At 34.0% G+C, this 10,632-nt stretch overlaps 1 protein-coding gene across 1 annotated transcript; it reads right to left on the bottom strand.

The window, feature by feature from the left end:
* Nucleotides 1-9,887: 9,887 nt before the first annotated feature.
* Nucleotides 9,888-10,418, bottom strand: LOC147391053 (uncharacterized). Its single transcript, XM_086458974.1, has 2 exons — nt 10,134-10,418; nt 9,888-10,025 (listed from the first exon to the last, which is right to left on the bottom strand). Exons 1-2 carry the CDS (start codon nt 10,416-10,418, stop codon nt 9,888-9,890), a joined length of 423 nt encoding a protein of 140 aa, XP_086315100.1.
* Nucleotides 10,419-10,632: the final 214 nt, after the last annotated feature.

Below are 10,632 nucleotides of genomic sequence, written 5' to 3'. Positions count from 1 at the left end.
AGCATAAGGAAAGCTTGAAATAAAATAATATTAAATTTAAAAAATGGGGAGATGAGAATAGAGGAATTAAAAGGGAATTTGAGCTACAATTTCTTCCACCTTGGTCTCCTTCTTCTTCTTCTTGGATTTGGCTTCTTGGGAGAGTAAGTTGATATTTGGACAGAATTTTGAGAAGGCTTGAAAGCGTTGAGAAGGGATTTTTGCATAAATTTTGGAATTCTAATTCTTATCCTCCTATTTTCCTTGAATAGGATTCCTATTTATAGGATTTTGGGAGACCTTCGAGGGATAGTTTGGTCATAAAATCTAGACTTCTCTTAATTAACAAGATAACCATATAGAATGACTTATTTTACCCTTAAATAACTTGACCTTGATGGTTTTTCACTCACCTATGACTCTCACCGATCAAGATGACCAAATGATAGGTTAGTAAAAGATCAAAAGTTCTAGAGAATTCTAAATGAAAGATAGGAATCTACTAAGACCTTGGCTTTGAGTTAAATTCTAGAGACCTAGTTTAGATGGCAAGCAAATTGGTGGTTCATTTTTGGCCTTTCTAGACAATTGGCTAAGCTAGCTTTTTAATAATTTAAGGATAGATAGGTCATTAGGCCCAAGTTTTAGAAACTTCTCTAGGATAGAAGAAATGGTCATAGCCTCTTGAACATGGTCAATTAACATTGAATGCCATGGACTTCATGTGGATATTGAAGAAGATTAAACGAGTATAAAAGAAAATTACCTCTAATAAGTCTTAATAAATTGGGGTTAGAGGAGTAATTTACCTTAAGTGACGACCAAGAAGGACTTTGGGTCAAGATTAGGACAATGAGTACCTGTCACGCTCCAAAATCCTAACATGAATCTCGAGAACTCATCAATCAAAATCTCAAGGTCTGAGGTAAACATACTCACGACCTAATAGAATAAACACAGACAATAATAGTAATGGAATAAAAATACACGCAGTGAAACAACAAAATAACTAACATTTATTCATATTTAAAGTATGTAATAACTATCATTGAAATAATCATAAGTCAAATCATCAATCTCTTAAATACATTAGATTATAAATTCTTAAACAAACATGTTTCTTATCTATAATCAAAAGCTGCTAAGACCCTTTATTAATCCTCAAATAGATGACGACGACAAGACATCGACTTGATCCTCCTCAAGAATCTCCTCGAATGACTCTTCAAAGAAAGGTTCTTCAAAAGCTGAATGATTTGAAAGGGTGAAGGATAGGGTGAGTAACAGGGGAACGTTACTAACAGGATGAACATCGTTCTAACAACGAGTCATACATGCACGAGTAATCATCTGAACAGTTAAATAATGTAAGTTTTCACAATATAACATACGATAAATGTTTAAGCATAATCAATAAACAATGGTAATAAACTTCAATCTATCATTTCTATCATTTAAAATAATACATACAACTTTCAGATGGAAAACATCGATCAATATTTCAAAAAAAAAAAATATACATAATACGAACACGGCGGTGTAGTCGATAAGAGAGCAGATGAACATACTGATATAACCGCCTCGGGTATGAAAATTTGATATTTTAGACTTCCAATCCGACGTAGAATCCATCGTTATAATATGATTTTGTGGCCGATCTAGCATACCACTGTTGGATGACCATTTATCCAACTTAGAATAGTTGTTGACTAAGAACCCAATATTGAGTTCAACTAACGATAAGGTTGACCATTTGATGACTGTAAACTATACTATACAAAGACCGCCTTTACACACACAACATTCCTCAAGAAAGAAGTGGGAGAAATTCTCAGATCTCATAAGTTGTAATATGCTTTAAGGTATCCCATATTACCGAAAAGCATATGACATCTAGTATTATCCTAAATTGACCCGTCACTTCTAGATATACAACAACGAGTCACTCTTTGTAGGTTTTCTACGATTATTTTCTAGTAAACAAATAGTTTTGACTTTTTGTAATATATACTAATTTCTTTTTATTAAAAATAAAAGTAAGGTTCAATAGTGCTTTCAAATAACATCCATCTATCATTTTCATTCATCAATAAATCCATTCATCTATTTATCTATCATGTCTTACGTAGCACAACCACTGTATAAGACAGGAGGTATTATCCCATCAATTAGTCGAGAACATACATTCTCTCTATCCATCCATCAATCAATCGATCAATCCCTCGTATAACTTCCTATATATCTAATAAAATATATTTCACTTTTAAAGTTATTTGACATCCGTCGAGCATCAATCATTTCCATTAGAAATACTCAAAAAATACGATAAAGTCATAAGACATAAAAGTTGAAAAAAAATTATGAAAATTTGGTTAAGTATTGAAAAAAGTAATTTTTCAAAGTTGTCGAAATTGAAAATTGATTTTTTTATAAATAAAAGCCTTCGACAACATGAAAAGTATCGTGCAATTTTTATAACTTTATTCAAAGGAACGGTTAAGATATCGAGTTTTGAAAATTGGATAAAAACGTTGTAATTTACGTTTTGTTCTTGAAACCAAAAATTAAATCTTGATACGATGAGATTTGAATCTTGAAATTATTTCAAAAGTTTTCAAATGGGAGATAAAACTTTAATTTCATTTAAGAACTTAAAGTAAATGAAAAGTACATTTACTTAAATGTTTTTAATGAAATAAAATGTGTACAAAAATATATATATATATATATATATATATATATGCTGTGAGGGAAACCAAACATGAACCAGATTTCAAATCTAAGTAAAAACCTTTTGACGACACCATTAATGTCTAATAGCGGTGTCGCTAGTAAGTGGAAAGCTTGAATTTTTTTTTTTATTTTCAAAAATATTTTATCAAAAATTAATATAAAATGTATCAATTTATTTCTAAAACATCACACAACTTATAAAAGACTTAAATAACATCCAATAAACCAAAATCAATTGAAAAGAATTCCACAACATGATTCAATTCATTCAAACATGCGTGAATTTAACAAATTAAATATAAAAAATAGAAAAATAATAACAATCTAAAAAATTAAATGTATTTTTCTATGAGATTGTTGTATAACTAAAGGGTAAAAGGGAAGACATCCTACTCTGGATTATTTTTGACGGTTGATCGAAATTAAAGATCGCCTCCGATCGATCATAGAAACTTTTCTTCGACGAAAATCGAATTTCTTTGTGTCCACACGTAGTCCTTCATGAAATGAGCGACTTTCCTTTTTATGGTAAAATTCGAATTGTTCTAGTTTAACATAAATCTGAGTTGCAAAGATCAAGAAAAAATAAGACGGAGATTTGTTTGGAGAGAAGAATAAGAAAAATTAGATTTTTCTTTAGGTTTCTGATATTTATACTTAAATGGGAACGTAAGCATCATTTCAGGAATTATTTTTCTTGAATGTCGATTTAAACATTCTTGTATTCTATTTCGAGTGATTTTTTTACACGAACCTAACAGGACGATTGAATTTCTCAAATTATGTCTCTAAATTAATCTTTTACCTATTGGATAAAAATTGACACAAAAATCAAAGATTCGACAACTTTTTCATTTGACTTTTAATTAAAACACACTTACAAGCTAAAATATATTTTTTTACCCTTCTGAATCTATTGGTGAAGTTAATTTACCTCAAATATTTTAAATTAAGGATCCATACTTTTAAAATCAACTTCAAAAACTACAAATCTTTCCTCGAGATATGCATTAAATTTTTTAGGTCATTATAGTAGCTTACCAAAGGATCTTAAATGAGAGAAAATTTAAAGATTTAGAACATAGGTACTTAAAAAATTAAAAGGAGATTAGATTAGGGAAATCTAACTCAAGAGGGGTGGATAAGGTAATTTCCTAGGAATAATCTCATCCACACATGAGCTCTTCAACTGCCTAACTGAATTAGATATATGCTAGGTATGGCCAAAGTAAAATTATACCTACGCACCACAAAGAAAAAGTTGGAACAAAATATTACTTTGTCATATGTTCTAAATAGCCAAGCTATGTCTATGATTGGCCATTTGGTTGGTACGACTAGGTAAAATCAATTTTTCATTGATTAGATTTCATTAGTTTGAGTGGTTTCCCCTCGATTGATCAAAATTCTCTCAATTTGATCTTTGATACTGTCTTTGAACGAGCTATCAGACTTATTCAATCACATTGTGGTGTCTACATTAACTATTTTATGTTTAATTAAATTTTTTGAATCTTTCAACTCAACTAAGACTATCATATAGAATTGGTCAATACTTTAAGAACAGAAATATTTTATAAAGAAATGTATCTTGATAATTACTTAGAGCAATAGATATTTTATCAATAGATTGATAAATGGATAGAGAAAACTTATGTTTTCGATTGATTAATGAAACAATGCTTTCAGATGTATGTAGTGGCTAGGCTACATTATACTTGATTGATAGATAAATGGATGCACATCTCACATTCCCACGAATACGTAAGATATGATTGATTAATGGATGATTTGACAAATGAATGTAACTAGAGAGTACTACCATACTTTCATTTACATTTTGATAGTAAAGGATCGTAGAAACCTAGAAAGCGTAATGCATTGCTATATTTTCGGAAGTAGTGGGTCATTCTAGGATAACACATGATGTCTTACTCTGTTTGATAGTATGAAATACCTTAGAGAGTAGTATAGCTTGTGAGATTTGGAAATTTCTCATCTTCTTTCTTAGGGAACATCTATGTGTAAATGTGGTCTTTGTCTAGGGTAAAGATACTCGAGGTTCACACGTATTGCATCTTAATAGGTTTAGACGTGAAGAATTTTCTCTTAGGCTAATTAGTTATCATTAAGAATTTGTAGTCGTCAAATAAATGACCAGTATTATTAATTCAAGTTTTTGAACCTTGGTCAATGGCCAGTCTAAGTCGGATAAATGGTCACTCAAATGTGATAACAATGATCGACCAGAAAATCAGATGAAAATGGTGGGGTTTCACATTGAAAATAGTTTGAAATATCTATGACTATACTGAGATTGTTGTATCGGTGTGTTCCTCAATACTATTATCGATTACACAGTCATATTTGTAATATATATCTTTTTATTATATGTTGATAGATAGATATTTATAGTTTGTAAGCATGTTAAAACTAATAATGATATATTTGATCAAACTAATATATTAATATTTACCTGAATTATTTTATTATTATTTTTAATCTTTATCTGAATGCTATATTATAACAAAATTAGCATGATTTAAATTTCAGTATATTTATTCGTTGCATGCTGTAATAAGTTATTAAACCGGTATACATCCTACTGAGTAACTCCCATTACTCATCCTACCATTCACATTTTCCAGATCATAGTCTTTAGAGGAGTCATTTGTTGAAGAGAAGATTTATGAGAAAGTACAAAAGTTTGAGTATATGGATGAACAACCGCCTTCGTCAATTTAAGCTGTCTTTGAATTTAGTAGTTGTTTCATTTTTATGTTTTAGTTTAAGACATTTATATCAAGGTACTACGTGTCATTTTATTTCAATATTATATATTAGCTACATTTATATGTTAGATTTGGAGACATTAATTTATGTTATTACAAGATTGAAGATTATGGATTATAATTATAATTATAATTATTATTTGCATCTGCACTCTATTAGTTTATTAGTAATATATATGCTTTTGCTAGGATATAATAGTGAATCATGATCTACTTTTTTTAATTATTGTATATTATCATGGGATGAGATAATTAATCATGCCTTGACATCTAATAGATGAGTCCTTGGGATTCATGTTGGATTTGGGAGTGTGACATGGTTACTGTTTCTTTACTTATCGTTGAGGTCACTATCTTATTATTCATTTATATTGATGAAATTCTCCTCATTGGAAATAGTGACACGTCTTTTGCAATAGATCATTGACTTAAGAGAATCATTTTCCATGAAGGATCTTGGTTGCTTACATTATTTTCTGGGTCTTGAAGCCATTATCACGACAACCAGATTGTATGTAACTCAGCAAAAATATGCCTTATTGTGGAAGTCACTTTTCACAATTTCCTGACCTAAGGAAGTCAACTATTTCGTCTATCCAGCATGGACCTGAACTTACCTGCATGCACATTTCTTCTGTTTCTGAGTCAATACTTGCCTGGGCCTGGAATTCCACCGGGATTGTTTGGACCTCTGAATCCCCTAGCATCGATGCTACATATGCTAACAAGTCGACGTGGCGATTGTTATCTCGGAATATCCTGGAGATTTTCACTTTCTCAAATCCTGCCATCTCCTTCTGGACGAGCTTTACCTACTTCGCCATTCTGTCGTCTTTTACTTGAAATGTGCCTCTGCATTGTTCGACTACAAGCTGGGAGTTTGAATAAACTTGTAGCTCTTTAATCTTCAATTCTTGAGCCATACGTAGTCCTCTGAGGACCGCCTCGTATTCAACTTCATTATTCGATGCCCCAAACCCTAACTCTATTACTTTTTCCAATCTATCGTTACTGGGAGTGACTAGCACCATTCATGCACCTGATCCATGGAAATTAGCTGACCCATTTGTGAATAACCTCCATCCAGTTTCCGGGCTCATAGGATCGGGTATATTTTCTTCTAACGGATCTACCTCTTCCTCCCAATGTGGGTCTTCAACAGGGAAATCAGCAAGAAGATCGACAACTACTTGTCCATTTTGTGCATTCCTCTGTTCGAACATAAGGTCTAACTCTCCCAGGGTGACAATTCACTTGGCCACTCTCCTAGATTTTTCTAATCTATAAAGTATCTCTCTTATCGGATAATCCGTAATGATTTTGACCCTGTGAGCTTGAAAATAGGGTCTGAGCTTCTGCACCAAATATACTAGAGCGAGGCAAATTTTCTCTATTTGACTGTACTTTTCCTCCGAGGTTCCTAGCGTTTTACTGACGAAGTAAATTGGTAGCTCTTTTTTTTCTTCCGTCCTAAAAAGTATGGAACTTATTGCCATTGGCGTAGCAGCCAAATACATCCCCAAAGTTTCGTCGTCTTCCGGTTTGCTCAAAATTGGAGGAGACCCGAGATATGCCTTTAAGTTCTTAAATGCCTTCTCACATTCTTCCGACCATACGAACCCTGTCCCTTTCTTCAATAATGAAAATAAGGGTTTGCATTTGTCTGATGATCTTGACACAAACCTGTTGAGGGAAGCAATTCTTCCAACTAATTTTTGTACTTGTTTCACACTGGTTGGTGGGGCCATCTCCGTTAGCGCTCTTATTTGGTCTGGATTGGTCTCTATTCCTCTTCTTGTGACTATGTATCCCAAAAACTTCCTGGAAGATACTCCGAATGCACACTTCTTCGAGTTGAGGCACATTCTAGATTCCCTTAGGAGAGCAAATGTGTCTTCTAGTTGGATCATGTTGTCTTCCGCTCGCTTGCTTTTTACTAGCATGTCATCGATGTAGACTTTCATGGTATCTCCTCATTTATCTTCGAACATCTTTGTAACTAGCCTCTAATACGTGGCTTCGACGTTTTTTAATCCGAATGGCATCATGGTATAGCAGAATAGACCTTGTTCAGTGATAAAGGTTGTTTTCTCCTAATCCTCAGGGGTTAACATGACCTGGTTATAACCTGAATACCTGTCCATGAATGAAAGTCTCTCGTGTCCTACCGTTGCGTCTACCAGGCTATCAATCCGTGGAAGCAAAAACCCATCATTTGGGTATGTCTAATTTAAGTTAGTGAAATCGATGCATACCCTTACCCGACCATCCTTTTTAGGTACCGTTACTATGTTGGCGACCCATGTTGGGAATTGCACTTCTTTTATGTACCCGACCTTAAGAAGTTTAGAAACTTCTACGTTCACAGCTTGTCGCAGCCTTGGTGCTAGTCTTCGTGGTTTTTGTTGGTGTAGACACCCCATTTTTGCATCCGCCTGATTAATCAACTCATCAACCCGATCGCAATGATTCCCAATGATGGATGTGTATTCCATTGCTTTATTTTGTTACCAGATGTGTTTCAGAAATCCGGATGAGGTATCTCGAACTGACAAAACATTAGAAATCACGCTACGCTAGGAAAATATGACTCCAAAAGCTTAGAAATCATCATCTTGCAGACCCAAAAAGAAGTTTCACGATAAAAATCACTAAAAAATTACCAAATTACCAAAATACCCCTAACATCAAAAAAATCCTAGAGCCTACATTACACTTAGGAAAACTCTTTCGAACACATAAAACAACAAATCAGAATCAAATAAATCATTTCACCAATTTTCACAGAATTCGACAAAATTATGAAAATGCCCCTCATAAAGTTCATGACCATTTCATACAAAAAATTTCATAAATGATACAAACTAATATTTCCATTGAATTCCTTACGAAAAATCGATTCTAAAACATCTTAGAACATTAAAAATCTACTTAAAACGTGAAAAGTCCTCTCCGAGGGCAAAACAGTAATTTCACAATTTTCATAATTAAAAATTTTAAAATTAATAAATAAAACATTAAATAATTAAATTGAAACATTAATGAAATTAATTTAAAATTTTGAATTAAAAAATCGATCAATCGGGATTTCAAGTAAAATTGTTGAGGGTTCGTGAGATATTTCTTTAAGGACCCCTCCATTTGGGAGTCCAAAGAATTAAAGATATAATAGAGGAGGGTTCTCCAAAAAATTAAAGTCAATCAAGAAAGACTAAGGTCAAGGTATTAAAGTCAATCTAGTGAGATTAAAGTCAATTAAACAAGACTAAAGTCAAGATATTAAAAGTCAATCAATTAATACTAAAGTCAAAATATTAAAAGTCAATCAAATAAAACCAAAAGTCAAAATCCTAATAGAGTTCTAATTAAAAAATAACTCTATCTAATAGAGTTATAACTAAAAAATAATTCTACCTAAAACAATTTTAATTAAAACACAATTCTACCTAAAACAATTATAACTAAAACACAACTCTAATTAAACACTAACTCTATCAAAATCAACCCTAAAAAAATCTATAAATAGAGGTGCTCACACCCTATTTTCGTACCAAATCATAAACACTAAGAGAAGTAGGTCAAAAAGCCTCCCTAACCTCCAATAAACCTCAATTTTGAAGTCCCAACTCCTTACCTAACACCCATACCTCAATTTTAGCTCAAAAAACACCTAGAAGCCCTTCAAAAACACCCTAAAACCCATAAACAAATTCGAAGAATTCAGATATAAGAAAGAGATACTTCAACTTGGAGATCAAAAATAAGATCCGGTGAGAGAACGAAGCGAGGAATATTGTACAAGAAGTTATTCTATCAGATCTGAGGGAAAAGAAAATCGTTGCGTTCGGAAAAGGTAAGTATTTTTATTTTTTTTATTGATTAGGTCATTTTAGCAATGTAGTTCTACTTGAAAATTAGTAGAGACCGGTGTTTGCCGGGCGGGGTTGGTGCCTAACACCTTCCAACTCCGTAACGTGATCCCCGGACTTAGTTTCTTATTTTTCGTAGATTAGTTTCTTTTACCTTTTAGAGTCAATGTTCGGTTCCTAGACCATAATAACTAGGTGGCGACTCCCGAACCTCAAGGGTCAAAAGCGGTCCGTGCACCCCGCGGATCGAGGGCGCTTTCAGTTGGATAGGTAAAAAGTTTGGATCTACATGCAGATGGTGGCTCACCACTCATGGATAAATGTCGGGCATGTCCTCCAATGACTAGGGAAAGACATCCTTATTATTTTTTAAGAATTCAATCATACTTTCCGACTCCTCCTTCTTCATTTCCGACCCGATGAAGGTCAGATGCGCACCATCCTCTCCCAAATCGACCTCTACTACTTGCTCCACTACGGATACCCGACCAATAGGCTGGGTGTTCTATAATTGTTATTGTTCTTCTAGGCTAGCGGGGCTATCTTTAATCCTCTCGATTTTCTCCTGATGCTCCTTCTTCCTTCCCTCTTTAACTGCATAGGAAAAACATTGCCGAGCCATTATCTGATCTCCGCAAATCTCCATGGGCCCCTGCAAGGTCGAAAATAGCAATACTTGATAAAATGTGGAAGGCACGGCCTGCATCGAGTGAATCTATCTTCTCCCGAGGATTGTATTGTAAGCTGAGTCTGAACTAACTATAACGAATCTGGTAATAATAACTTTCAGACTAGCCGAAATGGGCAATGTGATCTCTCCAGCTGGCATTACCGAACTCCTGTTAAAACTGTAGACACTAACGTCAGATTGCTCCATTCCACACAGCACGCCCATACGCTCAGCGGCTGATATGAACAGGATGTCAATTGCACTCCCTGCGTCGATGAGAATTCTTCTTAGATCAACTGGGCCTACTGATAGGGTAATTACCAAAGCATCGTTGTGAGGGCTGGACACTCCATCTAAGTCTTTTGGAGTGAACATGATTGCATTGTTTCCCCATACTGACTCTGGTATCCGAGTTACTACGGCTTCCTCTGTGACTTTATAAACTTCTCGATCATGCTGTGCTTTCCTGACCTTAGATCGTAACGGAACCCCGGATGATTTGTCTGTTGCTAGCTCTGTCACTATTGTGTTTACCACTTTTCGATTTTTATCATCTTGGGCCGGAAGTCCATGTGGGGGGTGGGGGAGG

The sequence above is a fragment of the Akebia trifoliata genome, chromosome 11 (genome assembly GCF_017979445.1).
Source record: "Akebia trifoliata isolate Shusen 1 chromosome 11, ASM1797944v1, whole genome shotgun sequence".
Taxonomy (NCBI): Eukaryota; Viridiplantae; Streptophyta; class Magnoliopsida; order Ranunculales; family Lardizabalaceae; genus Akebia; species Akebia trifoliata.
Note: the sequence above shows the minus strand (reverse complement) of the source record. Positions and strands in the feature narration are given on the sequence as shown.